Source organism: Lygodium microphyllum, chromosome 2 (genome assembly GCF_053477565.2).
Source record: "Lygodium microphyllum isolate KBCC chromosome 2, Lygodium_microphyllum_v1.1.10, whole genome shotgun sequence".
NCBI classification, from domain to species: Eukaryota; Viridiplantae; Streptophyta; class Polypodiopsida; order Schizaeales; family Lygodiaceae; genus Lygodium; species Lygodium microphyllum.
In genome coordinates, this window is record NC_141136.1 from 86486829 (window position 1) to 86506184 (window position 19356).

A 19356-nucleotide genomic window follows, 5' to 3' on the forward strand; every position below is an offset into this window, starting at 1 on the left:
ATTCCTTGATCAAGCACTTAATTATAGCAATCAGCAAATAAACATAAATTGAAATGCACACCTTACTTAAAAAATTCTTGGACAACGGACTCTTGTTGGCCCCCAAACTAGCACCCCTTTCGGTATTTCTTTATCTCAATTGCCAATGGATTTATTACAAGCCAAGATTCCACAATCTCCTTGGTTGATCCAAAAGCCCCTTGCTAGTCCAATAATCAGCAAATTTGCCGAAATTGCAGGTGTTGATTTCAGGGTATGATGCCTTATATGGATGGCATGGGTCTTGAGGTGACTGGTAAACTCTAACTTTTGCAAAAATTTAGGGTTTTAACAGTAGAATTCCCTCTATCGTCCACCAAATCTAGGTGAGATCTGCTCCAAACAGTTAAGATATGCTGAGATCTCCTGAGAATGGATTGGAAAAGGTGAGTGAAAGCCAAGATGAGAGAGAAATCTAATTTTCTTCCGAGAAAACCCTAGAATTTGTTTGTTGCTTGCTCCAGTCTACATTTAATATAGTTACCTATTGCCAGACACCCCCCAAAATGCTATTGCCAACATTCATCAGTTGTTGCCAGCCCCTATAGGATGTTTCCTTGTTGCTTGCCTCCTCCTGGAGCCCTCTATTGGGTGTCGCTTGTAGCCAATTGTTGTTTCTCTGCTCAGAAAATGATCAACAGCCTTCTCTCTCTCTTTTACTAGCTGAAAACTGATTGAATGCCCCCAAAAACGTTTTCTTAGTTTGCATTGGCATTTTTGTTAAGTGGTAGCTTTCTAAACTCGTTTTTTAGCATTATCCAGCCATCAAATTAATTTTCAAAATTAAATAATCATGAAAATTAATTTAAGCTATTTTGACCTTGCCCAAAATTAAATGTGTTCATCCATAATTAAATTGGCTAGGCCATTTGTGACTTGGAGTGGTCCCTAACCTATGTTGACCCTTAGTTTGGCATTAATTAATTAATTAATTAATACTAGTCCCTACTGTCACCACTGACACTTATTTTCCAAACAATTGTCTTAGGGTTAAAATTGACACCAATTGACTACAAAAATCCAGTTGGCATAACTTATCACAATTTTTGCCTTTGATATCCACTACATCCTTGAGGTGCTTGGCCTGTTACCATGAAATATGTGCTATGTGCATCACATGTGCTAAACAATCTTGCACATTTGATTAATAACTGATAGATGGTGGAGAGACCGATCCACAAAAACGATGAAAGCACGAGTATCATTCTCTTCCCAACCACGCCTAGATAAGTGCTGGCCCTCTACCCAGATTCCTTTGCCAGCCGTCAACTTCCTGAAGTTCTACGATTCCTGGACTCCCTTACTCTCTAGACTCCCCTTAAACCCGTTCGGGCGCCCAAGAGCCCGGACGGTCATTCTCGTGCATGTTCCCCTAGATTTACCTTAATGTGACATTAAATATCACTTTTAATGTCACATGTCACATTCCATATTTATGGCCTTAATGTGACATTAAATATCACTTTTAATGTCACATTAATGTCACATTTCCTTCCCCTTAAGAATCGGTTTCGTCCTCGAAAACGATATTTGGAAGGTCTAACTGTAAATCGGGAAACCTTTTCTTTAAAGTACCTACTCGCTCCCATGTTGAGCTTTCTTCTGAACAATCTTTCCACTTAACCAAACATTCTTGATAAATAGTATTCCTCGTTCGCCTATTATGAACATTTAATATTTTTTCTGGTTCATGTGGATTAGATTGGTCATAGAATAACTCCTCAATATCATCATTTAAGATTAGATTATCCAAATCACCCAGCTTCTTCCTTAATTTGCTTACATGAAAAACTGGATGTATTTTACTGCCAGCAGGTAGTTGGAGCTTGTAAGCCACTTCTCCCACTCTTTTAAGTATTATGAAAGGACCACAATACCTTGGTGAAAGCTTTGGACAATGTCCCTTTTTCATAGTTTTGGTTTGCTCAGGCACCTTAAGATAGACCAATTCTCCTTCTTTAAAGGAGATGTCTCTTCGGTGAGGATCTGCATATGCTCTAGCTCGATTTTGAGCTTTTTTAATATTTTCTTGAGCAAATTTTAACATACTATTCATATCCTCCAAAAAGTCATTAGTTGCCTGAACCTTTTCCTTATGCAGTCCTACTGCAAAAGGAGCTCTGGGCTGAAACCCATACATTAACATAAATGGACTATATCCAGTGGAAGAGTGCTTGGCAGTGTTATATGCAAACTCTGCTATCGGTAAATACTCTTCCCAATTAGTTTGCCTTTTACTTACATATGCCCTAAGCATATCTTCAAGAATTTGGTTAACCCTTTCAGTTTGCCCATCTGTTTGCGGGTGATCCGCCGTACTCATGCTAAGTTTAGTATCCAATTTCCTAAATACCGCACGCCAAAAATGGCTATCAAATTTTCTGTCTCGATCAGAAACTATATTTGCCGGAAGGCCATACAATCGATATATGTTCTCTACGAACAATCTAGCCAATTCTGGTGTTTTAACATCAGTTGAAGTTGGAATAAACCTAGCCATTTTGGTTAACCTATCCACAATCACCCACACAGAGTCGTGCCCCCTCTGTGTTCTAGGTAAAGCAACAATAAAGTCCATGGAGATACTCTCCCATTTTCCCGAAGGAATTTCTAATGGATGGAGAAGTCCTCCCATTTTAATCTTTCAGCTTTATTAACCTGGCATTTATTACATTTGACCACCTAGTCAAGGACGTCCTTATTCATTCCAGGCCAATAGAACTGCCTTTTAATAAGACTATAAGTCTTATTAACTCCTGGATGTCCCGCACTAGGGGTATCATGACACTCAAAGAGTATCTGGCGCCTTATTTCTGTATCTTTCGGGACACATACCCTACGCTTGTAGAGTAAATAACCATTATCAATGGTAAAATTCTTCCACTTGAATCCAGTTTGAGCAACCCCTGATGCTCCATTTCCTTGTTGAACATCCTCAGATATTCCTTCCTCAGTAGAAGCACTTTCATTTGGATCCCCATTTTTTATTGCTTCCCATATGTTGGAATATGCCGGATCAACCTGGCATTTTCCTTTTAAAGATTCAAGCAAATTGAAAGTGAACTGAGTAAAACTCAATTCATTAATGATGGGCATTCTGTTGAGTGCATCAGCTACGATATTATACTTTTCTTTTCTATATCTTATCTCATAGTCGAACTCTTGGAGGAGTTCGGCCCATCTGGCTTTACGCTCGTGTAAATCCGGTTGATCATTAAGCCACTTAATGCTTTCGTGATCCGATAAAATCAAAAGTTTGGCACCATACAAATAGTGCCTCCATTTCTTCATTGCATGTACTATTGCATACAGCTCCCTCTCATAAACAGAATAATTCTGTTTTGCACGATCTAATTTCTTGCTTTCAAAAGCAACTGGTCGATCTTCTTGTAATAAGACCGCGTCTATTGCCTTATCACTGGCATCAGCTTCAACCACAAATGGTTTATTGGGATCCACTATTAATAATACTGGAGCTGTAGCAATAGCTACCTTAAGTTTTTGAAAACTTTCATTTTGGTCTGTTCCCCAATTAAAACTTTTCCCTTTCCCTTTAAGTTGGTCTGTCATTGGAACAGCTATTTTGGCATAATCTCGAATGAATCTACGATAAAATCCAGATAAACCTAGGAAGATCTGCAGCTCTTCCAGGTTCCTTGGAGGTGGCCATTCAATAATTGCCCTTACTTTTTCTGGATCCATGTTGATTTCCTCTTTCGAGATAATATGCCCCAGATATTTGACCTCTTGTGCAAAGAATTCACATTTAGTTTTCTTCGCATAAAGGGAATGTGTTCTTAACAGTTGGAATACTAATTGTAAGTGTTCCAAATGTTCGTCTCTTGATTTACTAAAGATCAAGATATCATCCAAGAAGACTACTACAAAATGTCCTAGATAGGGCCGTAAAACACTATTCATCAGCTTCATAAAGGTAGCTGGTGCATTAGTGAGGCCAAAAGGCATCACCAAAAAATCATAATGCCCGTATCTAGTACGAAATGCCGTCTTGGAAACATCTTGTGCCTTAATTCTTATTTGGTGATAGCCTGATCTTAAATCTATCTTTGTGAAGAATTTTGCCCCTTGCAATTGATCAAAAAGATCTTTCATTCTGGGCATAGGAAATTTATTCTTCACCGTTATTTTATTCAGTGCTCTATAGTCAACACAAAGTCGCATAGAACCATCTTTTTTCTTGACCAATAAAATTGGTGAAGCCCAAGGTGAATTACTGGGTTGAATAAACCCTTTATCCAGGTAATCCTTAATTTGTCTTTCAACTTCTTGATGCTGTGTTTCACTTAACCTATACGGTGGTTTTGAAATTGGGTGTGTATCCTTATTTATATCAATTGGGTGATTTATATCACCCCTATCTGGTGGAAGGCCACTTGGTAAATCAGAAGGAAACACATCTTTAAAATCATCTAACAAACTATTCAATTCATTATTAACATTCAACTCACAAACATAAGAAAATTGTTGCTTAATATTACAGAAAGTAAAAGTATTCTGAACAGGAAGAGACCATAGCATATATACCTCACAAATTTCCTTCTTTATCAGCTTCTGAACTTCAGTAGAGCACAGCAAAGGATTATCAGATACTTCATGTTCACCTTGAATGACAAAAGTCTTACCATCCCTTTCGAATTCGAGTGTATTATGGTGATAACTACGTTTTAAGGATGGTTCCAATCCCCATAGCCACTCTCTCCCTAGAGCAATATCAGCTCTTTCCATGTTCATTATTTGGAAATCGAGTTTGTCTTTATATTCTTGAATCTCAATTTCCAAATTGGATACCATTGTATCCCATATTTTATTGTCTTGGCCTTGCATCATACGAACAACATATTGATGCCCACTCTTTTGTTGGGGAAGTTTCAATTTTTTGACAAGTGCATAATTTAAAAATTATGTGTGGCAGAGTCATCAATCATGACTCTAACCCTTTTTCCAGCTATCAATCCATGTACTCTAAGTAAATCATGTGGCCCAAAAGTAGGCTGCCACATAGAAGTTGACATACAACACTTATGTTGTACATCCATGTGCAAGACCTCTAAAGATTTATATTTTTCATGGCCCTTTAATTCTAAGGTCTGCACTACATGGATTTGTTTTTCTTTTCCCTTGCCCTTGTCCTTATCCTTTCCTTTGTCTTCCCCCTTTTTCTTTTGAGGGCAATTCCAAGCAGCATGGTTAGGGGATAGGCAATTAAAACACAACTTTTCTTTTTTGGCCTTATCAAAGTCATCAGGACTTAACTTTGGCCTCATATATGGTTTCTTTTCAAAAGGTTGTTTTTTACCCTTGGAAAATGGCATTTTCCTTTTAAATTTGCCTACAAATTTTGAGATTTCCAATTCCTTAGACTTGGGCTCCGTATCAGTGAGACTAGTGAGTGTACCTGGACGCATACTATCTTCATAAAATTAATGCAAATTTAATTGCCTCTTCCAGCGTCTTAGGTAAACTCCGTTTTACTTTCTTTTTACAGGCTTTATCTAGTCCCCTAATGAATCCTCTTGTTTTTTGGAATTCATCTATTCCTTCCAGTTTGAGGATTATCTCATGATATTCCTCCAGATATGTCAGCAAGGGCCCTCCCTTTTGTCTGACATAATCCCAATCTTCCCAATTTCTTTCCATTTCATTCTCAGGAAGAAATTCTTTCAAAAAGACGGATTCAAATTGAGCCCAAGTTTCAGGTATTTTATTCGCCTCCTTTAAAGTTCGCCACCACTTATATGCTTTGGGCCCCAAAGTTAAACTAGCCTCCAGTGCTTGGAGATGTGGTGGGGTATTTTTTAATTTATGTAAATCTTTCCATTTTTGGAGGAAATTAAAGATGGTGTCTTTATTCCTATCTTTTTCCTCCCCGTAAAATTGAGGTGGTTTCATATCTTTTAGAACTGGATTATCCCTCAATTTATGGTAAGTTTGGGGTTCTTTAGGATCTCGCATAGTCACATCTAAATCTTTCGATGAAGATGGGACATCCGAGGTTTCTATCTTATTTTTATCTCTTTCCAACAATAAAGTTAATTGAGATTTTATTTCAGTAAGTGTTTGGGTTAAAAATTCCATTTGAACCCCCTGAGTTTGCACACGAGCAGTAAGATTATCAAATTGCTCTCGCGTGGCAAAAAATTCTTCCCATTGTTCTTCTTGCATGTCTGGTTCATGGGGATCTACCATAGGTTGATCCCCAGAACTAGAACTTTCCATTACCCTTTCTTTCCCTTTTTCTGCCATTAATACATTGGAATTGGAAAGCAAAAATAAGAAATTTGCATACAAGTAAAGTTCTTCCCTGATTTTTAATGGCAGATAGTGGCTATTGATTCGGAAAGAAACTCGAAGAATAAGAAACAAATTGTATCTTCCCAGATTAGAACAGTGAAGTAATCATGCTGGAAATTCAATTTCCTGACTTCAGTCGTATATGACATTCTTCTGTGCCTCTCACAGCAGTCGCAGTCATATCCGTCTCAGGAGCAGTCACAATTGCCCGTCAACAACAGTCGTGACAGAGTCACGTTTTTTCACGACCCCACGTCTGATACTGGCGACTCCACCCTTGATCTGGTCCCACGCCTGGTCTGGTCCTCGCGACCCACGCTTTTCTTTTTCTTTTTCTGCCCGTAACGTAGGATGTCACATTAATGTGACGTGGCGCTTCTCCCCTTTTGTTTTTTCCTTCACGGCCCGTCCCGTCGCGTTTTCACGGCACCTAGTACTCACGCGATGTGACGTGGCGCTTCTCCCTTTCGTTTTTCTTCACGACCCGTCGCCTGGTACTCACGCGACTTACAAAAGACTGACGGCCTGACTGGCGACTGACAACCTGACGGATTTCTGACAGTTTGACGAACGATTAACGATCTGAGACATTGAACCATAGGCTCTGATACCAATGATAGATGGTGGAGAGACCGATCCACAAAAACGATGAAAGCACGAGTATCATTCTCCTCCCAACCACGCCTAGATAAGTGCTGGCCCTCTACCCGGATTCCTTTGCCAGCCGTCAACTTCCTGAAGTCCTACTATTCCTAGACTCCCTTACTCTCTAGGCTCCCCTTAACCCCGTTCGGGCGCCCAAGAGCCCGGACGGTCATTCTCGTGCATGTTCCCCTAGATTTACCTTAATGTGACATTAAATATCACTTTTAATGTCACATGTCACATTCCATATTTATGACCTTAATGTGACATTAAATATCACTTTTAATGTCACATTAATGTCACAATAACTTATTCAAATGCTATTATTAAGATTAAAGAATCTCAAAATTTCACGTTCCAATGACAAACCTCCCCCTTGAAATCCTTGCAATTGTCCTCGATTGCATTGCATTATGGCAAAGGAAAAGCACTGGAATTCCCATAAGGCATCATGGTCACAACGTTAGCCACTATTGTCTAACCATGGCACATGCCCTAAACCTTGCTGAAAATTTCTAGCCAGTATTAACATGACATAAATTTGAAAAACAGTCCAGAACTGTTGCTAGAAACCCATTAGATGCTTCCATAACTCATGTTTCTCAACTATTTTGACTTCACAACTATAGCAAAGTATATTCTCAACATAAACCATGGCTGAAACTGTTCATGGCATTCACTAATATGCTGCTGTCTATGGAACCAGCTGTAAACCATTGAAAACTGAGCATAAACTGATCACTTGCTGATTTGAGAACTGATCACAAATTGTGCAAATGTGAGTCTAAATTGATCACAAAATGATTGCAAAAACCGATCAATAACTAATGCAAAACTAATCCCAAAAGTGACCATAAACGATTCTCAAACTAATGAGAAATTGATTTTAAAACTTAGACAAAAGATCATGCCCAATTGGTCATAAATTGATGCCAAAGTGATGCAAAAGTATAGTTTCAGAGCCGCGGTAACGAGACTCATCTGTATACATCTCATAGTGGCTAGCATACCAAAATAGTGACCTCATGGAGACATACTATTAGCATAGGATGCATATTGAATACATCCAAGATCCACCATATACGAGAGTTGTCCAAAATTGGTAGAATGGAAGTGCTATCTCCCGCTTGAGCATTGGGCAATGCTTCGGACCCTTGCTTTGTTGAACCTGACTGAGCCCGGCTCTAACTGAAAGGCATCTAGGTAAAGTTGCAACAAAATTGAGGATGGTTTGCCAAGTCATCCTCTTCCATCCATTTTGCATCCATTGGTGAATAGTTCTGAAACTTCACAAAATATCTCTTCGAACCTTTAACTCTAGCCTTGCTTTCTTTATGTGCCAAAATTTGATCAAGTACCAAGATTTCATCCAGCTCCTCAACCACAGGCTGAATTTCAGTAGACATATCCTCTAGCACATCACCTCAACAAATCAAACACGAAAGGCATTGTGTATCCGTCACTGTGAAGGTAATTTCGGCTGATGTGTCACATCCATGATCTTTTCCAACACTTGGAAGGGCCCATAGTATCTCATACTCAAGTTTGGACACAATCTCTCTCTTCCTTTCATCTTTTTTAGCCTTGCCTTTTCAAAATGCAGCAGTACGTAAATTCCCTCTGCAAATTGCAAAGCATATCTATGGCAATTAGCTGCCCTCTTGCTTTTCTTGTGACCTTTGAAGTGCATATTTTATCTCTGCATAGGCTGCATCCAAAATTTTCACATAACGATTAGCCTCAAAGATCTTATCCTTAGTATGGTACTTTCTTGCCACCCTCAACCACCTCAAATGGAGCTTTTCTAGTGAACTGATCATCTGTCTATGGATGGAAGGATGATGAGAATTTCAGCATAGTACCCATATTCTTAAACAACCCCTTCCAAAATAAACTAGTCATCGGAGGGTCTTGATAATTGACGTCGACTTTGGTATACCATGATACTTAAAGATGTGCTGCAAAAACAAGCGTGCCATATGATTAGCCTTTATTTTCTTCCTCACTTGTGTGTGGGTAGGTTGCCAACTGGGCCTAAATCGGCTTGATTAAAAAGCTGTTGACTACAATATAAATGGTTAAAATAATCATCGATTAGTCCTCCAGCTACCACATGGCATCATCGCCTGCTTGACAAATTGCTTGTACATTGTGTTTGCTGAAAATGCCCACTGATTGACATGAATAATGAATAATGAATAATGCCCTCCAAGAATACCTTCGAGAGAACTGATTGCACCAATGGTAACCTGAGAAATGCTAGTCCAGGGGATGACTAATTTCTAATACCCCCTCTCAGTTCTTGGACCCGGCATAAGGCTCAGGGATCTGGAGTGATGCCAGGGAAGAAGTTGAGGAAGCGCCTTCGTAAACAAATCTACAAGATTATCCTTCTTACAGTAAACCACATCAATGGTCTCATCCAAGATCTTCTCTCGAATGAAATGGTATTGAATCTCAATGTCTATGCCAAAGCAATGCAACTCTCATTGTTGCAATGAAGTGTCATAGGACTTATCTGAGGATAACCAAGCTCTCCTAGTAATCGCCGAAGCCATACTGGCTCACATGTGGTAGAGGATGCCGTTGTATACTCCGCTTCTGTGGAAGAAAGGGCAACAATGGATTGCTTCTTACTACTCCATGAGATAACACCTACACCCAAAGTAAAACAATATCTTGTTGTTGATCTCTAGTGGCCAACATCTTTGGCCCAATTAGAATTTGTCTAGCTTGTAATAACCAAAGGGGAATCTTTAGTACTTGCTAGATAATGAATACCAAGATCAGTGGTCCCTCTCAAGAACTGCAAAATCCTCATAGTAGCTTGCCAATGTACGAGCTTGGGTTCGCTCATGAACCTGGCCAACAGACCTACAGGAATGCACAAATCAATTGGAGTATTAAGAAGCCAAATCAAGGATCCAATCAACTGCCTGTAGTGGGTAGTATCTGTTCCGGGAGAAGTTGCATGGACTGTAGCCTTCCAGTTTGGATCTATAGGAGTGGAATTGGCCTTACATCCCTCCATCTCAAACGTGGCCAAAAGCTTTTGCATATACTACTGTTGGGAGATGAAAACCCCTCTTGGAGTGGTAAATCTCATTGCCTAAAAAGAAATGAAGAAGACCCATATCCATAATCTCGAACACCTTGTGTAGTATCGCCTTAGTCTTCTTGAACTTTTAGGCATGGTCACTTGTCAAAATAAGATCATCCACATAAAGCATGAACGTGTGCCCTCCAGCTGAGGTGTGGACATACAATTGGGGATTGGAAGAGGAACGTCGATACCCCAACTTCCCTAGGTTTGGCTTACCTATCCTTGACTAGAGTTTTTTGGAGTGATCTGTTTGAGGCTTCTTCGTTTCCATTGCCCTTTGGTGGCCTTTTGTTTGATCGGATGTTTATATGGAGAGGGGGCTTCCTAGGATCGTAAGAGTTGCTTCAAGGTTTCCAGTCTACTTTGGGTCTTTCTTTTATGTGGCTATTCTTTTTCTTCGTCATCAAGCCATCATTTCTTGCCGCTTAGCCCTTGATCCTTGGTGTTTCTATGCAACTTATGGCGCCTTCGATAGTTTCCCTCTATTGTCTCATAGTTAGGTTAGAGGTTTGGCTCACCCATCCATCACTTTTTAATCACATGATTATAGTAAATGTTGCACATGTGAGGTGTAATTGGGGTTAGAGTAAATTTACAAGCTTGGGACTCCAAGAAATCACGGGATGTCAAAGGCAAAAGTTGCTATAAGTTATGCTGCACAAGTACTTGGTGGTATGTGGTGCCTGTTGTTGGCCTAGGTTATTCATTTGGCCATAAGTGTCAGTTGGTGATACTAGAGAAGTGGCGTTTAATGGTACCTAATGCCAATTTTATGGTCAAAGATGGCGCAGAGACACTCAAGAATGAAAGTTATCTAGCCAATTTAATTATTGGCCAGAGATATAAGGAATGTAAGTTGTCTAGCCAATTTAATTATTGACTAGTCAGATTATTTTTTGGGCATGAAATAATTGCTAGATTAATTTTCAGTTTTCAAAGATTGAAAATTAATATTTAATTATGGATAATGCTAGAAAAACCATTTGGGAAGGCTGCCACTTGTCAAAAATGCCCATACAAGATTGAAAAACGTGTTTAGAGGTTGGAAAGAAGCATTTTAGTGCACTCAGCCTGCAAGAGAGAGGGAGGAGATGCTATTGGTCTGATTTGCAGCCATTGGAGGACCTTTTGAGGCAGCCAAGGGTAAGAGAAGATCAATCAATAGCAGGTGACAACATCTATAGGCTGTTGAGACAAGGAAGCATCAGTAAATGATTGATTTTCTTCAGTTCTTTGCATCTACAAGCTGTTGAGATAGGGTAGCAGTAGTAAATGACAGATTTTTCAAAGTTCTTCATGAAGAAAGTCTGAAATTTCTCTCTCCTCAGCATTCTCTCTCATCTCCTAGGCTTTCCACAGCCTTGCTCCGAAGATTATAGCATTAAGATCTCCAGAGGTTGAGAAATTTCAGATTTCTTTGCTGTAAACCCTAATCTGCAACGCTAAAATTAGGGTTTAGCAATAGCTTCGAGAAGCATGCCGAAAATTGGAAGCTCCAAGACTTGGATTCAACAGGGATGAAGCTGTTCTAAGTCAAATTCAAGTGAAGGGTCCAATATGAACGAATTTGGGGCATTTTCCATCTCCATCAAAGCGGGCGAAGGCCAATTAATTGCATGAATCAAGGGGCAAATCAGATTGAAGACTTGCTGGTCATTTTGGACAGCAAGGGGAGTTGGAATACCAAAAAGGATTGGGAAAATCCCATTGTATATCAACTTCTTATTTAATGAAGTTAAAGAATTACTGAAAGGGGTGCTAGTTTTGGGGCCGACATGGTGTCCATTGTCCAGCATTGTGAGTTAATTTGCATTTCTCAGCTTTGTAATAAATGTTGTTGCTATAACTAAGTTGTAATCAGGGAATTACCACCCATCCACGGAAGGAAGGTTGGTTTCACCTCTCCGTTTCCATTGCCCTTTGGTGGCGTTCCGGTTGAATAGATGTTTATATGGAGAGGGGGTCTTGCTCCTTCACTGGCTTCAGACGAGGACATTATGAGCTCTGACATTGTATTTGTCTATTATTTTATGTGTTTTAGACACTTTAGACGGAGGGCACATTAGTGCATTTCTTTTTATGCACTTTTGGCTATTTTTTAGGGTTTGACTACATTTAGGATTTTTCCCTCTTTTGCACCTATATATAGGCAGCTTGCCCTCCCACTTTTATCATCCATTATTGATCCTTTGTAATCAGCCAGCTCTTCTCATTCTCTCATCCCCGTGTTATTGTCTGGCGCCTAGCCTACATTGATACGTAGAGCTGTGTGTTGGGTTTGACTGTTATAGCCTTGTACCTTCAGCCATTGCAGTCATATTGTTCTCTCTCTCTTGCATTTTCTTTGTCTCCTTTTCTCAGTGTTCACTTCATGTGTGTTTTGTGTTGTCATATCTTGCTTGTGAGCCTCGGTTTGAATCGAAGAGGACATTAGGAGCTTTGACATTGTATTTGTATGTGATTTTATGTGTTTTAAATACTTTAGATGGAGGGCACATTAGTGCATTTCTTTTTGTGCACTTTTGGCTAATTTTTAGAGGTTTGACCACATTTAGGGTTTTTTTTCTTTTGCGCCTATATATAGGCAGCCTGCCTCTCACTTTCATTATCCATCATTGATCCTTTGTGATCAGCTAGCTCTCCCCATTCTCTCATCCCCCTGCTATTGTCTGGCTCCCACAGTGACACGTAGAGTTGCATGTTGGGGCTGACTGTTGTAGCCTTGTACCTTCAGCCATTGTAGTCACATCGTTTCTTCTCTCTCCTAGGTTCTCTTTGTCTCCTTCTCTCCGTGTTCACTTTCCTCTCTCCATTGCACACTCTCATAGTGGGAGCCTTCTAGACCCATTTTTCAGCATTATCTAGTCATTAAATTAAATTTTAGAATTAAATAATTTTGAAAATTGATTTCAGCTCTTCTGACCCTGCCTAAAATTGAATATGCACATCTATAATTAAATTGGCTAGGCCATTTGCAACTTGGAGTGGTCCCCAACCTTTGTTGATACTTAGATTGACATTAACTAACTAATTAATACTGGTCCTTAGTGTCACCATTGATAGTTATTGGTTAAACAAATTTCAAGGGTCAAAATTGACACCAACCGACCACCAAAACCCAGTGGGCATAACTTATCACAACTTTTGCCTTTGATACCCATGGCATTCTCGGGGTCCTTTGCCCGCTACCATGAAATAACTGCCATGTGCATCACATGTGCTAAACAACCTTACACATTTGATTAATAACTTAATCAAATGTTATTAGCAAGATTAAAGTATCTCAAAATTTCACGTCCCTGTGGCAATCATTTTCAATATATAAACTTCAATTGAGGGGCCTCTCGAAGTAGACATCCTTTAGTAGGTATATCTATATCTTCTGTTTCATTTGATCATGTAAATGAATCTTCTTAAATCCCTCCCATCCCACCCTCTTCTAACCCACATGTGGATTTCCTCTCTTCCAAAACCTTGGATTGCACTCCACTTCCGCATCTAGCACACTGGTAGTTGGATCCTCCCATCTCTGCTCCTAGCACCTTCTCTTTCTCCACACCATATTCTACCTACGCTCATGTCACACTCTCTTTACTCACTGGTACATCATTAGGGGGAATGCTACCCTCTAATATTGTGCCTTCCACATTCTCGCAAGTGAGCACTTCTTTTCACCTTGGGATGGCTATGATGGGCATCCCACTCACTATCCCCGGCCACTCACCTCCCCACTTATCGACCTTCCAAACACATGGATTCCCATCTTCTTATGATGCATTGTCACAGACTCCATGGGCCACTCCTATGCAGGGATTTCCAAGTGCTGCTCATAGTAACATGGGATGGGCTTGGGGACAGGAACAGGAATGGCATGGGGGTAGGAATTGCCATCCCTTGTTACTATGGAGATGGACATGCAATCTCAACTTATTCCTGGTGAAGACTCAGGGGAGGTCACCTGCAATGAACTGAATATTTCCCGGCTGTTTGGGCGTCTAAATCAGTATATAATCATGAACAAAATGAGGCAAACAACCTAACATATATCCTAAAGGAAACCAGTCCTTCCCTAAGGAAAATAGTCCTTTCCAGACAGTCCATAATTTACATTGTTCATTGTTCAAGGCACATCATCCCAGCACGGTTCCAAGTAATGTCCTAAGTAACAACGTAAAATAATCCTACTCATTGAAAGACTAGTAATGTTATTGACAGCACTTTTTTGAAGTGAGACCAAGGTTTTGTTTCTACAAGTGCTTTCTTGGTTCCATTATTTCTCTAGATTAAGTTGTTGAGTAGGCTTATGCTTATACTGGCTGATTGTTGATGCAAAGTGAAGCCTAAAAATTTGTGCTTTTATTGCTACCTCATTTTTCACTTATTTTATTTGGTTTCATCAGTAGATTGACAAATGTTCTTATCACGAGTAAATTATGCTTGCTGAACTTCTATGCTTGTGGCATATCCTTTTTGCAGTTTTTGCATATCCTTGTAAAGATGTGACATGTTCTATTATTCTGTTTTGAATTCAGCAATGAAGCAGAACAACACTTATTGGGATTTTCTACAATGGGTGGAGATGTTTTGTACAATGCAGTTGCATTTGGAGATGAAGTACACTCTCGGCAGAGAATTCTTGCATTTGCTGCAAAAAGGTAACTTATGCTTGCCTGGTTTTTTGTTTGGAGATGATCCTTCTATTTCATAAAACAAAAATTGATATTCATGGTAAGGAATATAACAACAAAGATTCAAGAAATATAGGGTTGGAAACAAGAGAACCACGCTTCCAATTGGCTGCTTTGTGGGGAGAGTCTCTTGTACACAATGGGAGAGGTGGAAGCAATATTAAGTGCTGTGTAATCTAGCTTTGGTCCTTTTCGACAAAAGCTGATCATGTATCAATAAAAGTCAGCGGATGAGTCATCCATACAGTCTCTACCATCCAAGCATATTGCGTTGTAGTTGTTACTTGCTTGAGCCGATGATCAGTGACAATAGTCTAGCAAGCTGTCAATATATGTCCTAGGTGGTGAAACTCTTTGAAGTGGCTGATATTAGTTGTATATGGACGGAGATGCTGCTCGGGTAGGAACACAGGTGATAGCAGACATGTAGAGCAAATCAGAAGACGAGATTGTGACTAGCATAGATGTTTCCTATTTTGGGATGCATGTGTGCACCCAAGCTCTTGGGGGCATGCTTTGTACTTTGTATGATCAGATTTTAGTGTTTTTGGGAGTTGAATTCTTTGCTGTCTTTTGACTAGTTATGGTCAGATTACAATTGATATTAATAGTCAACTACAGATTATTTATATATTAGCTTTAGGTTTATAGTTTTTCATCTCTGTCTTCCTTGCAATCAAGGAAATTGTCTAGATGCTATGACACCTGATGACTAGAATTGACCTTTGGATAGAGGAGACCATAGCTTTTGCTGATAAGTTGGCAATGACGGAGATTTGGCAGCCCCATTGGAAATATGCTTTTGAAGTGAGACTTTGTGGTAGAATGAAAGAGAGTCCACACACTCCTATATATGAGACCTGGTCATTTTGGTGGTTCATGGATGCCCAAAATTCAATTTATACCCGGTCTTTGATTGTTGGCCAATGTACTTCTTTTTGGCTAAACACATAAGAGTATCTTAGCCTCTTATGAATCAAGGATCACTTTTAGGCCGGTGTCGTGATGCTGCGCGTCCACCACTGTGAACCTGAGGGCAGGGTTTTTTGCCAGGATTTTGATCTTATTAGTTAGCGTCATTAGGAATTTGTTTTCCGTTGTGTGTATCTTTTTGTTTGCATTTTTCATAATGCACGAGCACATGTAGTTAGGATAGGCACATTCTCTTCAGTGCATTCATAACTTTTGTATGGACATCGTTTGATTGGTTGCATATCATGGATTCGACATTGCATTTGATCTCGAGTCATGAGTGAATGAGCAGGAAGTTCTATTCCAAGGCATATGACGGAAGAAACATGAAGGAAATTTCAGTTTGGTTGAAAATACAAAAGATTCATTCAAGGTTTGGAAAGGTGGTGACATGTGAATGCCCCATCATGTTTGGTGATTCTATGTTTTATGGGGTAACAATTATTACTAATATGCGACAACCTGAAAAACATGACTCGGAAGGAAGTTAAATAGCAACACAAATCCTATAGCCATGGAAATCTATGGACTATAACAGGATGATATGGGAAACCTTCTAGAACCACTTGAGGAGATTAATTATGGGGCTTTTGCTAGGTTTGACATAGTTGTCCAATTACTGAAGCTCAGCTATTGGTGTCATTGATGAGATTCATTGTATACTTTACGTTGTAAACCATGGCAACCCTTTGGAAGTTAATGGCTTGAGCCATCAAAGCTCTTGGTTCACCTACAAGATCTTTCCATCCTTACTAGGCGGCATCTATCAAATTATGGAAGAAAGTTTGAATCAATCTTTGGGCATGTTAGAATGGCCATAAAAACTATAATTTTGAGGAAGTTTGTGCTAACTGAAGATGGGAGAAGAATGTTGGAATACAAGCATTGGAAATTGCCAAGGAATCATTGAAAGGGCATTGCATTTACGAAGGAGGTTTTGAGCTTTAACTCACCATAATAATCACAATGTTAAGATTAATAATGATAGAAGCCGAGATTATTCAAATCATAAGGGTGTAAATATGACAAGGAAGTTGTGCGCAGCTTTGGAATGTAGCATTACAGAGAAGACATTAAAGGATTCGAATTGTCGAATGTGACTTGTAAAGGAATGTCGGTGGTTTTTGATCGCGAGCAAAGGCAATGGCATATTCCATGACATGGGCAATGATGAAGGACTCCGAACAAAAGCTTTGATAAAAAAAAAGCTTATGCTTTCTTTGAAAGAAAAAACCATGGGCTTTTTGGCATAATCGTGTGCTGAATTGAGGGTGGCGCTATTGATGGGGATGGTTTATGAGTTTAAAAGAGGAGGGGGGGGGGGGGTGAAGCGACGACAAGGGAGAGGAAGCTTTCCTACCTACTTGTTGCTTGCTATCAAGGAGCTATGGCCATGAAATACACTCCGACAAGATTGAGGATCGTCGAGTATTCTCAGATGGTCTGGTTCATTAAGGCCACCTTTTCCTTGCTTTGCCTCGCATAAGCCGCGGTTAGTATGGAAGCCTCCTCTAATGCCACGCCAACTCCAGCCCTTCAAGTGCTCGGCGATTGTGGCGGAAGCATAGTCTGTGCGTAGTGCTTCCTGATCAATAGTGAGCTCCCTCTCTTGGCAAACGTGGCACACGGCGGAGTCTCAGAGGATTGGAGTGATGAGGAAGGTCGATTGGCTGCAGGCGTGTTTATGAAGCACTGGCGACATCTTCATAATGAACCAATGAGGAAGGTGTTCGGACTGAAGTTACTTGGAGAGAGAGCTCATAGAGAAGAGTGGGTTGATGTCTATGCAACAAAGCCGTGGTTCCAAGGTGTGAAAGGAGTGATGATTAGTTGTATTTATCAGCATATGAACGTCAAGAGTTGCGACAATGCAAGTTCAATTGATGGATGACCTGTTTTGGACTTGAAGAAGACTAAGGATACACTGAACTGACATGCTATTGTGATTGCATGGGTGAATACAACTAAGTCTAGCTGAAAAGCTTTTTCAACATTCTTCTGATGACGAGAATTTGAAATACGATGACTTGCAGGACACCATTATTTGAAGAAGGGAATAATCGAGATTAGCACTACTGGAATCTTAAGCTTCATCATTACCAATTAACGGCAAAGGTGGAGAAGTCACCGGTACTATACTTACATGGATAGAACATCCACATGGAAACGAAGTTGCAGTTCATAAGAAGAAGTCACTTTCAATTGTGAAAGAGATGGAGTCATCATAATCAGTGCACAAAGCAGTACCATGCCATGTATAAGTATTCTTTAACATATCGACATTGCCATCCAAACAAACTGTCCATATTTCTCCTCATGATTGATGTATGAACACCTAGTTTGGTATGTATTCCTTGTAGCTCTCCTGATTGAGCTTTGGAATTTGTAATCTTGCTTGGATTTGTACTTGGAACTCCTTGCTCCCATCTCGCATAGCGTCCCTGTGATGAGCGACTTTCACGAACTCCCACGCGTATTCTGTGTGACACTAGGTTGCATGCCATCCATGGGATGAGACTTTCATGTAAGATCCATCCAGTATGGTGGATCCATATGATCCATCTAGGATCCGTATGCCTAGACAAGTAAAAAGGGTGATGGTTGACGGGTTGAAAAAAAAAGTTTGTTTTAAAAAGTAGCCATTTTGTAGCCATTCTTTACCCATTTCTTGTCCCTTTTTGGTTGCACTCTCTTCAAAAGGGATCTCTCACACCAGTCTTTCTATCCTCAAGCTGTCAAGCTCTATGCTCTACTCTTCAAGTTCTCACCTCAACTTTCAAGAAAGCTCCATCCTCTACTCCTCAAGCTCTCAAGCTGCATTATATACCTCTCAAGCTCCTCTTTCTCTGCTACTACCTCTACCTCTCAAGCTTCTCTCCCTCTACATGTAGACTTCTTATCCACTTCTACAAGTTGGTAGAAAATGCATTCCATGCTCGAAGATCCCTTAAATGGTGGTTGATGAAATAATCTACAAGTATTCTGTCATCTTAAAGCATATAATAATGTCCCATAAGCATTTTCCTAAAGCTTGTAAGGAGATCTTTGATGGTCTCAACCGATACATATGTACCCATGACCATTCCTTTGACTACGGTTACTATGGAGGGATTCATAGATGCTTTCTCTTCCCTTCTGCTTTGGCTGCCTCCACGGTCATGGGAGAAGCTAGTCTCATTGAGGCCATGCGAGGTGTTTTGGGCCCATTATAGTTACTTAGGGAGCAGCAAAGGAGTAGAGAGATAAGAGATTGCACCCACTACCAATCTTAGAGTGGATAGATGGTCGGGAATAATAAAAGCGAGAGCTGTGGTGGGAGTGACATGGAGTTACCTATAGTGACATGCACACAAAGAAGCTAGATGAGGAGAGGGAGAGAATCAACAAGTTCCTTGAACTTGTTCATACTAGTTGGGTGAAGTACTTGTGCTCCATCCTCTCCAATGGATGGAGTGATTGAAAAAAGAGGAACACCATTAAGCATAGTCACTAGAAATGTTGCGTCCTATTTCATGTTTTGAGATTTTGAGGTTTGATTTCGTGTTTCGTTTCGTCAATTACCTTGAGGTTTCGAAAAATATTATTTATAATAAGTAT

At 39.9% G+C, this 19356-nt stretch overlaps 1 protein-coding gene across 8 annotated transcripts in view; it reads left to right on the forward strand.

The window, feature by feature from the left end:
- The window catches only part of LOC148039979 (protein HLB1-like), a 113242-nt gene that overhangs the window by 18731 nt on the left and 75155 nt on the right, over positions 1–19356 (forward strand). For all 8 annotated transcript variants that reach the window (XM_087695486.1, XM_087695495.1, XM_087695478.1 and 5 more), the window contains exon 2: positions 14632–14754. In XM_087695486.1, coding sequence (XP_087551612.1) covers positions 14632–14754 — 123 coding nt within the window. The remainder of the gene's footprint in view (positions 1–14631; positions 14755–19356) is intronic.